Source organism: Solea solea, chromosome 9 (genome assembly GCF_958295425.1).
Source record: "Solea solea chromosome 9, fSolSol10.1, whole genome shotgun sequence".
Lineage (NCBI taxonomy): Eukaryota > Metazoa > Chordata > Actinopteri > Pleuronectiformes > Soleidae > Solea > Solea solea.
This window is the reverse complement of record NC_081142.1, coordinates 28,739,649-28,759,148: the sequence shown is the minus strand read 5'-3', so window position 1 is coordinate 28,759,148 and position 19,500 is coordinate 28,739,649. Positions and strand designations below refer to the sequence as shown.

General features: G+C 39.9%; 4 protein-coding genes across 4 annotated transcripts in view; 3 read left to right on the top strand and 1 right to left on the bottom strand.

The window, feature by feature from the left end:
- Window positions 1-662: 662 nt before the first annotated feature.
- On the top strand, window positions 663-2,641 carry aatf (apoptosis antagonizing transcription factor). Its single transcript, XM_058637938.1, has one exon. It carries the CDS (start codon window positions 742-744, stop codon window positions 2,353-2,355), a length of 1,614 nt encoding a protein of 537 aa, XP_058493921.1. The 5' UTR covers window positions 663-741; the 3' UTR covers window positions 2,356-2,641.
- A 509-nt stretch (window positions 2,642-3,150) lies between these two features.
- uck2a (uridine-cytidine kinase 2a) lies at window positions 3,151-7,899 on the bottom strand. Its single transcript, XM_058637939.1, has 7 exons — window positions 7,721-7,899; window positions 5,858-6,017; window positions 5,637-5,733; window positions 5,373-5,515; window positions 5,197-5,294; window positions 5,072-5,120; window positions 3,151-4,586 (listed from the first exon to the last, which is right to left on the bottom strand). Exons 1-7 carry the CDS (start codon window positions 7,823-7,825, stop codon window positions 4,465-4,467), a joined length of 774 nt encoding a protein of 257 aa, XP_058493922.1. The 5' UTR covers window positions 7,826-7,899; the 3' UTR covers window positions 3,151-4,464.
- Window positions 7,900-9,188: 1,289 nt separating this feature from the next.
- On the top strand, window positions 9,189-13,436 carry tmco1 (transmembrane and coiled-coil domains 1). Its single transcript, XM_058637484.1, has 7 exons — window positions 9,189-9,404; window positions 11,693-11,770; window positions 11,877-11,936; window positions 12,218-12,264; window positions 12,352-12,419; window positions 12,512-12,656; window positions 13,018-13,436. The coding sequence occupies exons 1-7, from the start codon at window positions 9,335-9,337 to the stop codon at window positions 13,114-13,116; spliced, it is 567 nt and encodes a 188-aa protein (XP_058493467.1). The 5' UTR covers window positions 9,189-9,334; the 3' UTR covers window positions 13,117-13,436.
- A 3,281-nt stretch (window positions 13,437-16,717) lies between these two features.
- aldh9a1a.1 (aldehyde dehydrogenase 9 family, member A1a, tandem duplicate 1) overlaps window positions 16,718-19,500 on the top strand; it is an 8,665-nt gene continuing 5,882 nt past the window's right edge. The window contains exons 1-3 of the mRNA XM_058639278.1: window positions 16,718-16,872; window positions 17,034-17,187; window positions 19,217-19,362. Coding sequence (XP_058495261.1) covers window positions 17,046-17,187; window positions 19,217-19,362 — 288 coding nt within the window. The 5' untranslated portion in view covers window positions 16,718-16,872; window positions 17,034-17,045. The remainder of the gene's footprint in view (window positions 16,873-17,033; window positions 17,188-19,216; window positions 19,363-19,500) is intronic.

Below are 19,500 nucleotides of genomic sequence, written 5' to 3'. Positions count from 1 at the left end.
TCTTCTAAACAGTCTAAAGGTATGTGACCACAAAATGACTTTGGTATTATTTGTTTTATAATATCAGTAAAAGTACTTCAAGTACATGACATTTACTGTACTTTATTGTCATTTTCCGTTATAAAATGTACTTACGTTTTAAGATAAGATAAAATAAGATAAGATAGTCCCGTAGTGGGGAATTAAATTGTTACAGTTTCAAAGCCAGTAAAGATAAAGATAATAAATAATAAACATGTATTACCAAAAAAGGACACGAAAAGTTCAAATAGAATGTAGAATATATACAGTATGGGCTTGATATTTACATTATAAACAAAGCTTGAACATGGGAAATGATATAAGTATATTGCACGTGGATAAGTAGCTTGGTTAAGTGTGGTCTACTGAGAATAGAGAGCTTGTTGTAGAAGTAAAATAAATAAAAGTCTGTCTGTATATCTATCTAACAATCTACCCCATGACAGGAATATAAAAATATACACACAAATGTTGTGTGTTTATTATTTCAGTTGAATCTGACAGTATTATTATTATTGTTATTATTATTATCATTATTATTGTTCATCGACCTGCAGTCAGTGAAAGGATTCATCCACCTGAAACACAAAACGAGGGGCCTAAAAGTCCACGATTTTCGTCGCATTTTACTGACGTCATCACCACCCGCACACACACACTCCAAGGATCTAGCGTTTTCACACGTCGCACGTGCGAGTTGTTGTCCTCGTGTCGTCGGTCATGGCGGCTTCCTTCTCTCAGCAGCTCGAGGATTTGTTGAATCCGCTGCCGAAGTTCGTGGATCCGGAGGACGGTGATGAAGACGAAACGACCAAAGCCAGAGTGGTGGAGAAGTTCAATGATGAAGATGAAGATGATGATGACGACGAAGGTGGACTCGGTCGAAGTTCTCTGCGGAAGAACAACGCGACCCTGCTCTCTGACACAGACCGACGGTACGTGGGTAAAACTGTGTCCCGGAAACAGCTGGAGGAGGATGAGGAAGATGATGATGAAGGTGAGGAGGAAGAAGATGAGGAGGAGGAGGGTAGCATTGAAGAGTTAGAAGAAGGTGAGGAGGAGGAGGAGGAGGAGGTGGATGGTGATGGAATTGATGTAGATGATGAGGCTGGATTGAAAGGTTGTGACACCACCTTCCCTGAAGGTGTGGATTTCCATAAACTGACGGAAGGCATGGACGACCTGGGAGTGAGTGAAGATGATGATGATGATGATGACGATGATGATGATGAGACCGAAGACAGCGATGAAGAGGAAGATGGTGATGAAATGGTAGATGAAGATGGTGAGGAAGTGGTGCGCACTTTCTCCAAAGAGAAGGTGGACGAGGAGGTGGCGAAGGGCAGAGCCGTGAAGAACCAGCTGGTTCTGTGGGACCAACTCCTCGAGGGACGAATCAAAATGCAGAAAGCTCTGGTAACGGCCAATCAACTTCCACAGCCGCAGATGCTCCCGGAGTTCAAGAAGAGGGGCGGGGCTGAGCTGGCAGCGCCGCTCAAGAATGCCCACAAAGCTTTGAAGGCCCTGCAGAGGACTTTGCTGGAGCTGCAGGATGAGCTGCTCTGTCAGAACTCAGACACCAGGGCAGTTGCGCTGGGGGACACGGCCGCCACGGGTGAAGATGAGGACATTGACAGTGATGAGGACAAGGAAGAGGAGGAGACGGTGAAGGACGTAAGACCACCAAAGCGGAAACTGGAGATGACCGAGTATCCGGACTTCATGGCCAAACGCTTTGCTGCCTTCCAGCCATACCAGAACACCACGCTGCAGAAGTGGCACGACAAAACCCGACTGACCACCGGGAAGAGCAGCAAAGGCTTCGGAGCGTTTGACCGGAACATTCTGACACAGGTGGAGCAGGTGCTGATGGACAAAGAGCGGCTGCTGCGGCGCACACAAACCCGACGCTCGGAATACCGGACCCTCGGGAAGAAGGTGTCCCTGCTCGAGACCGTCCCTGCTGAGGATGGGGACGCCGCACAACCGCAACTGAAGGCCAACACACACCTCAAAGAATTGGACGAGGACATATTTGACGATGACGACTTCTATCACCAGCTGCTGAGGGAACTCATCGAGCGCAAGACGAGCGCGGCCGATCCCAACGACCAGGTGGCCATGGGCCGGCAGTGGCTGGCCATCCAGAAGCTACGCAGCAAGATCAAGAAGAAGGTGGACACCAAGGCCAGCAAGGGACGCAAGGTCCGCTTCCACGTCCACAGCAAGCTGGTGAACTTCATGGCACCAGTCGACCACAGCGCCATGGACGACGAGGCACGCAGCGAACTGTATCGAGGACTCTTTGGTCGGAACTCTGCGGTCAGAGAGTGACGGTGAGGACGTTCTCGTGAGACAGTGACGTGATAACGTTCTCATGAGAGACTGACGGTGAGGACGTTCTCATGAGACGGTGACGGTGAGGACGTTCTCATGAGACGGTGAGGACGTTCTCATGAGACGGTGACAGTGAGGACGTTCTCATGAGTGACGTGTTGAGTTCTGATGTCTGATTTTGTCCTTTGTCTCTTTGACGTTTACTAACTTCAGTTCCCTGTTAAAACATGTTCTTAAGATATTGAACACCTGAACTATATTCAAGTAAATAGTTTTACATCAATGTTCATGGCTTTCATTATTTATTGTGATTGATTACAGTGGGTGTTGTGACTGAAAAGGTTCTAGTTTATAGATAATTATTGTGATAAATGTCGATGTTAAACCAGTTAAGTTGAAAAGAGCAGAAAACCATCAATCCTTCCTCTGCACTGACCTGTTTGACTGCAACGATAAATAGATTCATAAATGATTAAAAGCAGATTCATTTAGTAATCAGTTTAATTAGGTTTTTTAAAAATAAGTTTTTAGATTTTTCATCTTCAATGGGAACATTTTCCACTTTCTTCCATCTTTGGTTTGTGGACTAAAAAATGAAAACCGCTGAGTTTTTGGAAAACTGGTGGAATTGATCATGATTAGCAGCTCAAAGGTCCTCATTTACTGAAAATTAAGAGTCATTATTTTATTCAGAGTTTGTGAAAAATGACCCCATTAATCTTTTTATATGGCTTTTTTTTAAAAGAGTCATTTATTTCCAGATTAAAATCACAAACTAATGACATTTGAATAATTTTTGATCAACATCAGATTTATTTATTGACTGAAGCAAAGAGGTCCTGAGAAATGCATCATGGGAGACGCCCGTGTTTCACACAACACATTTATATGAGTTTTCATCTGAAACAAAGGATTCACTTTAAAGGGACAGTTCAGTCTTTTAGAAGTGCGGTTAGCCACTGAGCTCCACTGATCAAATAAGAACATGATCACGACTTTATCTCACTGTCAGACACACTTTACAACAGGAAACTCAAGTTTGGAAACCACTCACTCTCACACACCAAAGTCCAGAGAGAAAATCAGTGATTTTAGCTCACAGGGACACAGCTGCTGGTCCTCTGCTGCCTCTTGTGGTCACTTTGTCACTGAGGTCAGTCTGAACAAAGGAACATGTGAACTTAGTGATGGAGGCAGCAGTGTGTGTGTGTGTGTGTGTGTGTGTGTGTGAGAGATGTTAAAATCACTGGTTTTCTCTCTGGACTTTGGTGTGGGAGAGTGAGTGAGTGTGTGTGTGTGTCTGACAGTGAGACAAAGACGTGAACATGTTCTTGACACCGTAGATGTTCACACTTAAACAATCCTGAACTTTAAGAAAGTCAAATAAAATCACACTGTGTTTGAAAAGAGAAACAGTTAAAAAAAAAGAAGGATGTTTTCTTTGGAGACTGGTCACATGACCCGAGGTGGACATCAGTTGTACAGATCTCAAATATTCACCCTTTAATACTATGACAAGCCATTTTAACATGTAATAGCTGGACTGCAGATGTATTACAGATATCGTCTGCTTTTAAGGATTCAAAGATATGTTGAATTGAATTTGGATTAGGAGAAATAAAGCGTTATATATCTTAACTTTAATAACCATTCTGACTTGTGAGGAGACAGTTTGGACGAGGAGAATCTAAAGTGTAGTCAAAATTCTGAGTCGTTTCTCAGGGATTAAAGTAAGAATTATTAGGGTTTTTTCTCAGTATTTTGAGATAATAAAAAAAAAGAATTCTGAGATTAAAAATCTCTTTAATCTCAGAATTCTGACGTTTTGTATTTGTATGTTGTTTTCCACAAACATTCACACTCTAATCCTCTTCAGTCAATTCTAAATCAATACTATAATACGTCAGAGTTTGGCGTTGATGAAGAGAATCAGTCTGATCACACACTGGGATTATTATGAGGTGAAAGGCCGTCATGTGATCACATGTCTTTGTTTTTTAAATCAGGAGTGCTTTTTCTCGTCCCGCTTCCCTTTGGACCCGTGCGGACGGAACCGTCCTCTCTCGTCCTCTCTCGTCCTCTCTCGTCCTCAGGGGGGCGCTGCACTCAGTGAGGCCTGTTTGGTTGAGTCTTGGTTGAACCAGAGCCGTTAAAGCAGCCGTTGAGTCGTTTGTTCAAACCTCCACTCAGAATATCCTGAATGTGCTGAACTATCAGATTTATAGCAACTGCACACACACACACACACACACACACACACACACACACAGTTTGTCAGGGTTTGTACAAGTTTAACACACATTTAATCTATTTTGAAATTCTGGGAAATATGTTTGTAAGTACAGCTCTTTTAAATTCAGTAAACCACTCCCTCTCCCACACACACACTCTCTCACACACACACGCGCGCATGCACACACACACACACACACTCACTCTCCCACTCACACAAAATCACTGATTTTCTCTGTGGACTTTGGTGTGTGTGTGTGTGTGCGTGTGTGTGTGTGTGAGTGGTTTACAGACATCAGTTTCCTGTTGTAAAGTGTGTCTCACAGTGAAGATAAAGACGTGATCATGTTGTTTCTCTTCAGTCAAAACACTAAACTGTTTGTTCTTTAGTTTTGAGAGTTTTCAGTGTGAAGGTCGACAACAATCGTGTGTGTGTGTGTGTGTGTGTGTGTGTGTGTGTGTGTGAAACATAAATACTCACCAGTGTTATCAGCTCCTCTGGGAATGATAACATCTGCGTATTTCTTTGTCTAAACACGTGAGAGAAGAAGAGGTTTGACCGTGAGACGACAACGTCCGAACACGCACACGCACACACACACTCACCGGCAGACAGAACTCTTCAAACGCAGGCTTCACAAAGTTGATGTACTGAGCGAGAACACTCTCCAGGTCCCGACCGCGCACACTGATGTCCCGCAGAACTGAAACACACAACACGTCCAGCTGTGAGAGGACTCATGGGACAGAGAAGGAGGACGATGACTTGGCCTGTGTCTCACCTCTGCGGGACAGACGTGTGTCCGCATCCGTGTCCACAAACAGCTTCATGTGGAACAGGTCTCGGATCTCCTGAGAGTAGAACGTGAGGATTCCCTCAAACAGAACCACGTCTGCAGGATACACCGTCACCGTCTCCTCCTTCCTGCGACCACAACCAGACTTTCAAAATAAAAGCATTTACGGATCACGTTGATCTTTCTCTGTGTGTTTAGTGTAATTATCGTTGTATTTAACGTTCTCTTGTGAAAGCGCGGCTCTGTCACCTGGAGTGGGAGACAAAGTCGTAGACGGGAATGTGGACCGTCTTTCCGTCCTTGATGTCCCACAGAGTCGTGACGATGAGGTCGTTGTCAAAAGCATCTGCGCAGACGCAAACATGAGAGAAACGTCAGTCATTATATGTTTATAATGTTAAAGACGTGACATTATAAACACTAGTTCATATATTTATAATCCACATCACAGTTATTTCAGTGTACAGTACCTGGGTGGTCAAAGTTGAACTGTCCCTTTAATGCTCTGGTCTTCTGCTCTGTGGTCAGGACTCTGTAGAAACTGTCCTGACTGAGGATGATCACCTGTCTCTGCTGCTGGTCCATCTCATCCTGACCCAGAAGCTCCATGATCTTACTGCACACTGACGACTACACACACACACACACACCCAAAGACACACACACAGACAGGCACACACACACGCAACCAGAGACACAGAGACACAGAAACACACACAGACAGACACACACACACACAGAGACACACAGAGACACAGAAACACAGACAGACACACACACACACACACATACAGAGACACACACACAGACACACAGAGACACAGAAACACACACAGGCACACACACGCACCCAGAGACACACACACACACAGAGATACACACACACACACACACACACACACACACACACACGCACACAGACACACAGACAGACAGGCACACACACACGCAACCAGAGACACAGAGACACAGAAACACACACAGACAGACACACACACACACAGAGACACACAGAGACACAGAAACACAGACAGACACACACACACACACACATACAGAGACACACACACAGAGACACAGAAACACACACAGGCACACACACGCACCCAGAGACACACACACACACAGAGATACACACACACACAGACAGACACACGCACATACAGAGACACACACACACAGTCACACACACACACACAGAAACACACAGTCACAGACAGACACACACACACACACAGAAACACACAGTCACAGACAGACACACACACACAGAGATACACACACACACAGACAGACACACGCACATACAGAGACACACACACACAGTCACACACACACACACAGAAACACACAGTCACAGACAGACACACACACACACACAGAAACACACAGTCACAGACAGACACACACACACAGAGATACACACACACACAGACAGACACACGCACATACAGAGACACACACACACAGTCACACACACACACACAGAAACACACACACACACACAGAAACACACAGTCACAGACAGACACACACACAGCAGGTGTGTGAGTGCAGGAAGTTAAACTGACAACAACAAACTTCATTTGAGTTTTTCTATCGTTGAAGAAAAGGTGGATTTCCATGATGCTGATCATTATAACGTTTGACAGCATGTATCAAGGTTTTCTTCTCATAAGTATATGTTTACATCATCACTTAAACTTTTCTGATACTTTTAACTTTGCATATCATACATACAGATGTCCATCCCATAATTGTAACTTGGGTTACCATGGGTGTGTTTGGGAGGAACTGGCGCAGTCACTCACAAAGCTCTCCTCTTATGTCTTTTCTTACATAATAATTGAAAGTTTTATGTTCATAAGTGTAACATTTCATTATCTTAACTTTTCTTCTCATCATTCGAACCTTTTACATCATAATTCAACATTTTCTTCTCATAATTGAATTCATTCTTACAATTTAACCTTTAATGTCACTGTTCATTTCATTATCTTAACTTTCCTTCTCATCATTTCAACGTTGTCACCTTACAATTTAACTTTAAACTTTTCTTTTCATATGAACAGCTTTCCTTACTTTTTTTATTTCATTGATTTTGTCATAATTGAACTTTAGTTTTTCAAACTCATCTTCACACTCTTCACAGCTGACAGACACGTGTGTGAACAGTGTCGACCTCGACACTCATCGATCAAACGCATCGATCACTAACATCATTTTTTTGATGTGATGACTGTTTGTCACAGAAACAGATGAAAACAAAGACTCATCATCATCATCATCATCATCATCATGATCAGCTGTGATGAAGGTGATGAAGGACAAACCTTGCCGCTCGCGGTTCCTCCGGACACACCGATGAGAAACGGCCGCGGACTGAGGCTCTCGTGTCCGGATGTGTCACCTGTCTTTGTCTCGCTGTCGCCTGTCATTCTTCATGTGGAGCTCCGGCCACTGCCGTCACACACACACACACACACACGCATCACCGGTGGCTCCTCCCTCCATCTGAGGACGGGGGTGATTACGTCACTGGGGATGCTTTTAAGGCGGGGTCAAGGAGAGAGAACATTCAAACCTCTGACCATGTGTTCCACTTGTAGTCGTATTTTCGACTGAAACAATTATCATTTATATATAATATAATATTATATTATATTATATTATATCATATTATTGTATTATTTATATGTATATATGTATATATATATGATATTATATTGTACTATTATATATGCATTATTATATATTCATAAATATAAATAATATAATATTATTATATTATAATGTGATAATTTTTCCGCTTTCAAAAAACAAAAAAAACACATTGATTTAAACTATGACTGTGACCGTTGCTGCACATATTTATTAATAAAGAGATGTTATTTTCTTCCTTGTAAATATAACATAATAAACATGTTTTTGTAGGATTCAACTGGCACGTCTTTGATTGATGAAATGACAGTTTGCTGTCAGTGGCTTTAACTTCCTGCTCTCACACACCTGCTGTGTGTGCGTGTGCGTGTGTGTGTGTGTGTAGTCGTCAGTGTGCTGTAAGATCATGGAGCTTTGGGGTCAGAATGAGATCGACTGGCACCAGAATTGCTTTTTTTTTTTAAATCATTAAATGGCACTAATTATACTGTTTTCTTTAATAGTTTATTACTTTTATAATGTGATTCTTTCTACTTTTTTTTATCTGAAAATTGAAAAGAAATAAATAAAGTATATATTGGTGGGATGTGTACGTTTGACTCATTCTTAACTAAAATCTTACCTTGTAGTTACAACCAGTGATTACTCTTTGACAGGAACTAGAGCTGAAGTAATTAATTAGATTATTAATCTTTTACTAAATGAATAGTCAACTATTTTGATAATTTTTAATCAGTTTGAAGCTTTTTTCATGATTAAAACAAGATTTCTGACTGCCTTTAGCTTCTTAAATGTGAATATTTTCTGGTTTCTTTGCTCCATAAAACAAAGAAATCATTAAAAACTGAATCCACCAAATGTTTTTGGTGTCTCTCTGTCTGTGTGTGTGTGTAGTGTGACCGTGGTAAGTTCATCTTTGTCCCAGGTGTCTTTTGAATGATTCTATGAAAGGAACGACTCCCTTCAAAGAGTCTACTTCTGACTACAACAGGTCATTTGTTTGACAGTAAATCGGTTAAAATAAAGTGTTTAAAACAAGCTCTGTGTTTGAATCTCCCTCAATATTAAAATGATGTGTTTGAATTTACTTAGATTGTCTCTTTCCTGCTATGTTGTGTTGACTCCAATGAACCGGAAGTACTTCACCGCAGTCTGACCTCCTCAGTAGTGCTGACAGGGCTCTACGGTCAGATCGGTGTAATGTGTTCAGTGTTAAGAGTAAATTAAACCTTTTTTTATTGATTCGTTTTCTCTCTCTTGGCTCACACAAGCGTTTCTCCAGCACCATGAGCACAATGTTCGCGGACACCATCCTCATCGTGTTCATCTCTGTGTGCACGGCGCTGTTAGCCGAAGGTGAGTGACTTTAATCCGTCTCTGACAGCGCGTCATGCCGCCTCACTTTCCTCCAATAAACTCAGAAAACAGCGACAAATTGACCCCGTTTTCAGTTATATCGCGACGGAAGGCTGCTCGGGTTGTTATTGTGTACAAACGGGTTGATGTTTATGCTTCACATGACGACAGTTTTTGAGCCGACTAGCGAAATTAGCCGAGCAAGCTAATTCCTAACGTTAGCGTCAAACCGGACAGAGCAAAACAAAGGAACTTCCGCTTAAGGTTTTTCAAAATAAGATAATATAGCCCTTTATTAGTCCCTCAGTGGGGGATATATACTTTGTAACAGCAGCAAAGACAGTTCAAATATGGAATTAGATTTGTGTTAATATTTTCAAACAATATTTTTCACGAAGAAAATAAAATATCGATTTAATCATTTGATTGATTGAAAATACACTTGCTCTTTGCGCCGTGGTTTCCACAGGACACCTGGAGACATGGACACAGGCATGTATAGATCTTTATATTCTATAGTTTTAATTCATGGAGTTTCACATGTGTAAAACCGTCCTAAAGGCTATAAAAAGCCCAGAAAAATCTTATTTCCCAGAGTGACGTCACAGCTGTGTACGAGCACAGCAAAGCGCGGTCATGTGACGTCTCAGGAACGGCTACTGTCAGGGAACCGTACGAAACTTTATGAGAAATGTGAATAAATGAAGACAATGATTGGTTTTCTTTTACATTTTTAAAATATTACAACAAAACAGGTTTTAGTTATTTATTTGTCGCTCATTAGGATTTATTTTTAAACTTATTATCGATGTATTAACGAGCTGCTGTGTGGATTCATGCTGACATCGTGAACACTTCACCACTGATGTCTTATCATCACTATCTGTTCATAAAGTGACTGATAAATGTGATGAACACATGAATTACACTATCTGTTCATAAAGTGACTGATAAATGTGATGAACACGTGAATTAGAGTGAAAGACTACGTTTAACACGTTATTGTTCCTAATAATATGATCATGAGTCTGCAGGTTTTCTGTTTTTAATATTTTATAATTATTATATTTACTATAAATTGAAGTTAGCTTTATTTGTAAACCACCTACAAAAACAGTTAGAAATGTGAACTTTGAAATTTAAACCAAAATACAAAGCATAGCAATGAGACCAAAATCATATTCATGGATAATATTCAATAATAATAATAATAATAATAATAATAATATATAAAATCCCTGAGTTCTGTGACTATTTTACAACATATTTAATGATTATCATACAGTTTATCAGTGAATGGAAGCAAACAACATCATTCCTGTAACAACACATATAAAGTCATATTCACGGTCAATTAAATGAACATTAGATTGATCATTTTAACTGTAATGACGTCATTATACTTTTCACTTTACTGTATTCACTATCGTTGGTTTTCACATTCATTTATAAATCCATGGTTTAAAGACTGAAGCTAACGTGACATCAGTATTCATGAAATCCACTTGCACACGTCAGCAGCGTACTCCCATCATGCCTTTCACTGTTCATGGACATGCCGAGCGAGTCGAGAACGTGGTCGGCTCGTTCACATAGATGAAAGGCATGATGGGAGTAACACTACTGCACATGCTCTATGTGCAGCACAACCTGGAAATAAACCAGGAAGTCAGTGAGCAACTCCATAGGAATGAATGGAGCCAAAGGGGCGGAGCTACACCCAGGTCTTATAATACATCTGTGGTTTAAACGAAAAAACAAACGGTCAAAACATACACAGACCTTTAATGATTGAATCAATATTTTACTTACTTTGTGAAAAGTGTTATATTATATGAATATTGACACAAATCTTATTCCAGAGTTAAACAGTCTTGTATTAAGTAACTTAAAGTGATACTTGAGTAATGTGAGCAGAAAATGTCACTTTTTTTTATAATATTACTTCAGTAAAAGTCTTAAAGTATATGTTATTTACTGTACTTAAGTATCAAAGTCATTTTCTGATATAAAATGTACTTAAGTTTTCGAAGTATTATTAAGTATCACACTAATAACACAGTTAGCTTAGTTTATTACCTTTACCATTTGATTAATTCTAATTCTTTTTGAAATCTCAAAATTGGCTTTTTAATTTTACAGATCTAGTTCTTTTTTTAAAGAGAAACTGAGGCGGTGTGAAGAAAATGGTCAGGTTTCTGTTGGATAATGTTGTATCACCTGCACTTGTGCTGTATTATTGTGTCAGGGCTACATTAACAGGCCTCTTCCTCTGGTGTTCTCTGCAGGAATTACTTGGGTTTTAGTTTATCGCACTGAAAAGTACAAGAGGTTAAAGGCCGAGGTGGAAAAACAAAGCAAGAAATGTAAGTGAAATGATAACAAACATGCAAATTTCATATATTAACACAACAAAGTCTGTATTTTTAACTGGAGTGTTGATGGAATTCTCTGTTTCCTGATTTGTGTCAGTGGAAAAGAAAAAGGAAACCATCACAGAATCTGCAGGACGTCAACAGAAGAAGAAAATCGGTGAGAAGCCAGTGAACTCACTGTGATTAGTTCAGTTTAAAGGGATAGTTCAGGGTTTTTATCGATGTCTTTCTATGTTAGAGAGGGGGCAGCTGCAAGGTATTTAAGTAAGTATCAGTAAAACTCAATAAATACTTCATTTGTTGAAGGGGTTTAGTCTTACTGGGTCCACACGGTTGGTGTAGTGGTTAGTGATCTGGCCTTTGCAGCAAGAAGACCGTGTGTGTGTGTGTGTGTGTGTGTGACTAATGAATTGACCCTTCCACGTGTCTGTGTTTCAGAGAGACAAGAAGAGAAGCTGAAGAACAACAACAGAGACCTCTCTATGGTGATATATCGTGTTGTGATGTTGACGTGATCTAATTCAATGTCTTGCTTTAATGAACTTGTTAAATGTTGGTGTATTTGTTTGCAGGTTCGGATGAAGTCCATGTTTGCCATTGGCTTCTGCTTCACAGCTTTGATGGGCATGTTCAACTCAATGTGAGTTTGACAATGTTCCATTACAGCGAATCTTATTTCCCCTGTAACTTTATTTTTCTTAAATGTTTATTTTTTTGTTGTTTTAAACTCAGTTTTGATGGAAGAGTTGTGGCCAGGCTGCCATTCGTGCCACTGTCTTACATCCAGGGACTGTCACATCGCAACCTGCTGGGCGAGGATTACACGGACTGCTCCTTTATCTTCCTTTACATCCTCTGCACCATGTCCATCAGACAGGTAACGTCCTCAGCTGCTCTCTCTCAGCACTCTCCGGTTCTGGTTCTCTGGAGTTTTACAGTGAGGCCTCCTTTCACGATCATGTTTCCTCCCTGTAAAGCTGAGAGCAACAGAGAATATTATTATATTATTAAAGACTCACCTTTTTAACCTGTTATTTAACTGAACTTTATTTATGTGAACATTTTACTTTATTTTCTTATTTTATCTATTTTATTTTAGTCCCTATATACCTTTTTTTCCTCTCCTCACTTCCTTACTTCTTAATTTCCTTCACTTACTCACTTCCTCTCTTCTTCACATCCTTACTTCTTCACTTGGTGCATTGGTTAAACCCGCTGTGGTTCTGTGTCTGGTCCAGAACATACAGAAGATGCTGGGTCTGGCTCCGTCCAGAGCTGCGACCAAACAGGCCGGAGGTTTCCTGGGACCTCCTCCTCAAGCAGCCAAGTTTTCCTGATCATCATCATCATCATCGTCGTCGTCACTTGTTCCCTGCACTGACTCCACGTGTCGTCACATGTGAGCACTGAGAGAACGTGTCCTCTGCAGCTTCTGTCTCCTGTGTCTCCTGTGGGACATTTATTTAACGTCAACATTGTCTCTCGTAGGAATCTGAAGAAACAAAAATTTGTTCTTAACGTCACTGATTTACCAAATGACACAAGCGTCTTCTTTGTGTTAGAGTCATTGTTCATCAAGTTTGGGATTTTAATTATGAATTGGCACAGTCAGTATTATCATATGTAATTGTTAATAAAGTTTTATGATTACATTTTAGTCATGTTCAGTGGCGGCTGGTGACGTTTTATTTTGAAGTCAGTTTTTCAGATGGACTGTGGTAACATAGTCCAGTGGTGATATGCAGTTACCGCATATCACCACTAAAACACCAAAGCACCATTCTCATGCCTGATTCCATCATTTTAAAAGATTCACTTAAATTAAACTAAAAATACAGACAACAAACCGTTGTTTGTTGTCTGTATTTTCAGGCATTTGATTGTTGCCTTCTCTATCACTCCTTTGTTAGCATAGCAATTTCGTATGTATCCTTGTCTGTTTGTGTTTAATAATAATAATATTATTATTATTATTATTGTTCAGAGAAATGTTTTAAGTCTGTATTACATGTCTGAATCCAGGCTTGTTCAGTGTCCAGCATCTGAAAGAGGAGGCAGAGAAAACTAAACATGCCACTGCTCTGAGTGCAACCAGTTAGCCACTCCTTCTTCTCATACCAGCTCCTGTCTTTCGTTTGCTGATTTATGGCGACGTTCGGCTGCTCAGGTCCGAAGCTTTTCTTCTATGAAACGGCTTTTTTTTGCAGTGTGAGAAAGTTGTTTGTACTTTTTTTCCATGATGAAATCGGCAATTAAGCGCTGGGAAAGTTAGCACAACTTACAGAGAAGCGAACGGAGGCATTTCCGTTTCCGCCGGCATTAGGCCATGTCTTTTTTGTTTTGTTTTGTTTTTTAAACAACTTTATTGAAATACGGTTACATTACAAAAGTGAAGAAAGAAACATTACATTAGTGAACAAACAGAGCAAAAACAGGAGAAATAAAACTTTGCCAGGGTAGCTGATGAGTTATTAAAAAGAGAAAGAAAAGGAGGACCAAACATTGACAGTCTTAATTGCTTTTTTGTTGTTAGAGCCAGAAATCAAAGAAATATATTGTACAACTTCATGGGTAAAAGGGACAAGCATTAGGCCATGTCCGCTCGGCCGTGGGAGGTCTCAGTGATGCATCAGTGCGTATGACGAAATCACGTTGGGGCGGGCCCTCCCGGAGCCCATTGAAATAAATCGTAGGGTCTAAAATTAGAAAAAAAAAAAGAATCTCAACATGTAAGTCTATGAGAGCGTCTGGGACCATTTTCAATCTGACTGAAATCGTCCCGGGGGGGGCGCGGCTACGGGGGGGAGTGAAACTCAGGATGCTGAACGTCACAGCGATATTCAGGCTGCTGATTGGACAATATTATTAAGACTTAGACTGGCAAAATAAACAGTTTTTTCTCTCTTTTTTTTCGTGTGGCATAAGGAGGGCGGTGCACTGTCGCCCACTATGGGCCAGCCGCCCCTGGTCATGTTTATTGTGTTTTTACTCTGTAGTTGTTATTTGTTGTTCTGTGGGAATAACCGACTTCAAACAGACTTTAAAGCTACAGCGTGTAATATTTAGGATTTTTTGGCAGAACAATGGGAATATACAAGTGTAAGTGTAGAAATACTTAAAAATAAAAATAGCCTAGTTTTTGTAGCCTTAGAATTAGTTTTTTTTCCCCATTTTTGGAAAGGCAAAGGCCTTGCTTTATAGAGGCCGCCATCTTGTTTGTACAGTAGCCCAAATGGACAAACTAGCCAGAATGAGTGATTGACGTTTGTAGCTCACAACGCAAATGAAGAAAAATTACGTTTGTTCTGGACTGTGAGGGCCACCGTAGTTCCCTGAAAGCATCCATCAGTAGGTTCTTAAGTTTTTTTGACTTTCTTTAGCAGGGTGGGACAACTCACAAAACTCAAATTTCAAACACAATTTGAACCTTATTTGTTTATTTTGTATATTATATTTTGATTAATAGGTTATATGAATCTTATTTTACAGTATTTAATTTTGCACACAATGTTTTATTGTTAGTTACATTTTTTGTTTTGATTCTTTAGTGTGCACTTTTTGTTCTCAGATGTTGCACTACTGTTAAAGTTAAAAGTTTATTTTTTGTATATTTACTATTGAACCTGAGTTATTTTCTCGTTGGGAAGGGGTGCCATCAATCAAGCTCGCCTAGGGCACCAAATGGTCTAGGACCGCCCCTGACTGTTTTGTTCATCTTGGTCTATAACATCTTCCCATCAACTTTTGGGAAATTCTGCCAAAGTTATAGGGCACTTCCTGTTTAGTGGCAAATGGCTGAAATTCGCCAAAATGCCGAGGGTTGCCGTGGTGGCCATGCCGGTTTGAATCTGCAAAACCTTTTGACAACTTTTCATCTTTGATGTGTCTAGTACACATTTTTTATGTCGGCACAACAAACGCTTGCAAATCGCCAAAATGGATGCCAAAATTCAAAATAGCAGACTTCCTGTTGAGTTGAGGCCATGGTTACCGTAGGCATTTTTTCTTCGTCTTGGTCTATAACATCTTGCCACTAAGTTTCGGGAAATTCGGTGGAACTCAATGTTTGCCTCTGTTTTCACCTTAGGGGGGCGCTATAGAGCCCTTGATCAACGCACAGGTCCGGGAACTATGGCCCATTCTCAATACTCCTATGCAAGGATGTACTTGTGTATTTGAGAAGTACGCCTGGAGTACATACTCGCCAAGTACAGAGTACACAAGTATGATTCTTCAATTGGAACAGCAGCTACTTCCTTGTTCTACTGTTTGAATGGCAGGTGGCGCCAAGTGCTTAAGCCTCATTACCACCACCTACAGTGTTGATGAATGAACATATGAAATACCTTTAATAAATGCACATATATAGTTATTATTTTCACATTTTAAATATTTAACTTCATTTATTAATTTAATTTTATTAAAATATACAGTACAATGTGGAAATAAATATATTACAGCATTGTAGAGTAGTATATATATATATATGTACATATTTAAATATGTACAGTGCCTTGAGATAATGTGTTATGATTTGGCGCAATACAAATAAAATAAAATTGAATTGAATTAAATACAGATACAATGACCATGCGATTTTAATATAAATAAAACATTAATAATATACAAACTTTGAAACTGTCAGGTCAAAACATTTATATTAGAAACAAAATAACACGTCAACAACAAATCTATGGATCACACCAAGCATCTAATGACAGCGACGTCTGAGCCATTTCATCAGGACATAAACACGCCAGATGTCAATATCGCATTTTCGCCAGACTGACCTCCATGCCAAGTTTCAAGAGTTTTTATGCACCTTAACGACCTCAAAAATGCCGCAAAGCCACCGATAGAATAATAATCTGAAGGATAACAATAGGCTCAGGAGCCGTGCTTACCTACTAACAGCCTACTAACAATAAAGGGACGAAGAAAGAAGAAGAAAGAAAAGAAAAAGACGGAATCAGTGATGTTATAAAAGTGGGCGGTCCTTCTTCTAGTCTAGGAAAGAAGGGAAAAAGCGGGCGTGGTCTCTACCGTCACATCAGTCCTCTTGACGGTTCGTCTGTGCACAGACTTCTAAACGGGTAAGTTTAACACTAGTTAGTAACTTAAACAGGTTAGTTTGACAACACGCGTTAGTTAGTGCTAACTGTCGTGCACGTGCATTTGTGTGACGCAGTTTATCCACATTTACCCACACTTCGTGTTTGTTTTTATTGCTGTTATTATTGATTTGTTCGCACAGGTGTAGAAGAAAATGGCGCAGTCAACCCTCGACACTATGCCCGGAGCTTCGACGGGAACCGTCACCGTCACCGAGCACCTGAACTTCTGGGCAGGGAAACGAGTGAAGCCTCGTCAGGAGTCGAACATGGAGCCTGTGTTCGAGCCTGCCACCGGTGAGAGCGGCTAGTTAACGGCTAGTTAGCTGTCGTGTGTGTGTGTGTGTGTGTGTGTGTGACTAAACGCTCAAGCTAGGTGAGTGTTGTTGTATTTGTTAATTCCTCTTTAGGACCTGTCATAAACTCTGACCTTAGATCAAAACCTGGTCCTAACGAGGCAGAAGTTAAAGCAGTCAAAGTTTAGGACTGAGATTCGAATTGTGTTTAGGGTTAGTCATTAGCTGGTTATGGTTAAGGTTAGGGATAAGGCTGTGTTTAGTCACAGGGTTCTCAAACTGTAATCCGTGTACCACCAGTAAAATCAATAGAATATTATGTAAACATGTTTCTGTATTGTCCCTATTTACAATACAAAGAATGCAACTGATGTGCTGTATGTATTTATATTCATATACACTAAACAATCTTTACAATAAAACATGCTAAAACTACACTATAGCACACTGGAACTACATGCTAAAACTACAATATTACACACTGGAACTACATGCTAAAACTACACTATAACACACTAGAATTACATGCTAAACTTCATTACACACTACAATAAAATAAAACAATTAATAATAATGAAATATAAAACATAATCTGTACAATAAAACAGGCCAAAAAAACATTTAATAACACACCCGTTATTCACAACATCCAGATTCACAGCTAAGGGGAAACTTAACTTAGAGTTATGATTGTGGAGTTTCTGGTCTAGTAAAATGTAGTATCCTAGTCTGGGTTTTTAAGGTTAGAGGTCTGTTTGAATCCAGGTGTGGAAAATCCAGCGATATCTCCCTTTATTGCATTTTTACATAAAAAAATTAAAGTTTAATAAAGGTCCCACTGTCTCAAACACTCGACAGTCATTGTCAGTTAAGTTTCCTCAAGTTTCCCCTTAACTGCCGACCAGGAAGCTGTGAATCTGGATGCCACTTTCATGGTTATTTTATTATTCTGTGTTTTTACAGAAGTGTCAGAAATATTTGAAGTTTCATACCCAAGGTTTTCACAATGTAACATAAGATACTTTCACGTTATTGTGACAAACAGGATTTCATAACAGTGATTAAACATGAGTTTACAGGAGCTAAGATGTAAGTAATGTAAAATCTGCTGGAAATACATTATATTATCACATAAAATGACCACTGAACTTCAGCCCAGCCTCTTCACAAATGAAAAACGTTGATCTTTAACTACCACAAGCAATAAAACTTTATTGTAATATAAAAACTTCCCCATAATTACTTTGCACAAACCGCACACTTAGCTATTGGTTTACTTTGTTACATTCTAGTATTGCATTCATTCATATCCCATTATTACTTCACCCCACGGAGTTGTTGATTTTGTTTGGTTGCATTCACATTTTTCCCCTTAATATTTGCAGAGCTGTGGTGTATGCCCTTACATTTTACACTTTATTGTAACATTTTAGCCACTAATAATTATTTTAATCATCGATTTATCTGATGCTTGGTCCTAAAATGTAGGAAAATTGACCTAGAAACCTGTAAATGATTCAGTTTTAATTATATCTTTGTTTTATGGAGCAAAGAAAAATATTCACATTTAAGTAGCTAAAAAATCATAGAACACAATTTAATAAGTGTATCTAAAACTGATGAATCGATTAATTTAGTTATTCTATTTTCTTTACATGTGTAGATATTTCATCTCATGTCATAGATTGTATTATGTTTAAAGAGTCTTAAAGTGCCTGAAATTGCTGCTGTGACACAATATACATTTTCACAGTAAGGATTAAGTCTTTTTTGACGTGACAACAAAAGAAGTCACTTCAACCGTTTATAACAATAACCATAAAGAACTTTATCTTTGATATGCACCAGTCATACCACAGTCTTAGTATTATGGTATTAAATATGAGCTGGGATTAGACGGTCATGCTGATGAAGTAGTAATTCTGCGCTCAAAACTATTGAAATAATTTCACTATCAAAAAGTTTTTGTGTCAGAGCTCACCCAGGCTATGACCTCTGACCCCTGACCTGTCGGCGTGGTGTCCCCACAGGCCGTGTTCTGTGTCAGATGATTCCCTGTGGAGCTGAGGAGGTGGACGAGGCCATAAAGAGCGCCCGCGCCGCCTACCTGCAGTGGAGCAAGTTGGCGGGCATGGAGCGGGCTCGGGTGATGCTGGAGGCCGCCCGCATCATCAGGGTAAGTTGTGCAACATTGATGTAACATGACGTAACGGCAGTTATTCATTAACCACACCCACCTCCCCCTACAACTGACCTACATTTTGCAACACTTAGGATTTTTAACCTCTGTATTTCACTGTGATTACATCATCTT

Bases quoted from the DNA above. Each gene is read 5' to 3' on its own strand.
- tmco1 (XM_058637484.1), top strand. From the start codon at position 9,335: ATGAGCACAATGTTCGCGGACACCATCCTCATCGTGTTCATCTCTGTG. The intron at 12,420-12,511 runs GTGAGTTTGACA...TTTTAAACTCAG, and splicing joins ATGGGCATGTTCAACTCAAT to TTTTGATGGAAGAGTTGTGG. The intron at 12,657-13,017 runs GTAACGTCCTCA...TGTCTGGTCCAG, and splicing joins GCACCATGTCCATCAGACAG to AACATACAGAAGATGCTGGG.
- aatf (XM_058637938.1), top strand. From the start codon at position 742: ATGGCGGCTTCCTTCTCTCAGCAGCTCGAGGATTTGTTGAATCCGCTG.
- uck2a (XM_058637939.1), bottom strand. From the start codon at position 7,825: ATGACAGGCGACAGCGAGACAAAGACAGGTGACACATCCGGACACGAG. The intron at 5,121-5,196 runs GTGAGTGTGTGT...TCACGTGTTTAG, and splicing joins TTGAAGAGTTCTGTCTGCCG to ACAAAGAAATACGCAGATGT. The intron at 4,587-5,071 runs GTGAGTATTTAT...GTGTGTGTGCAG, and splicing joins CAGAGGAGCTGATAACACTG to TTGCTATAAATCTGATAGTT.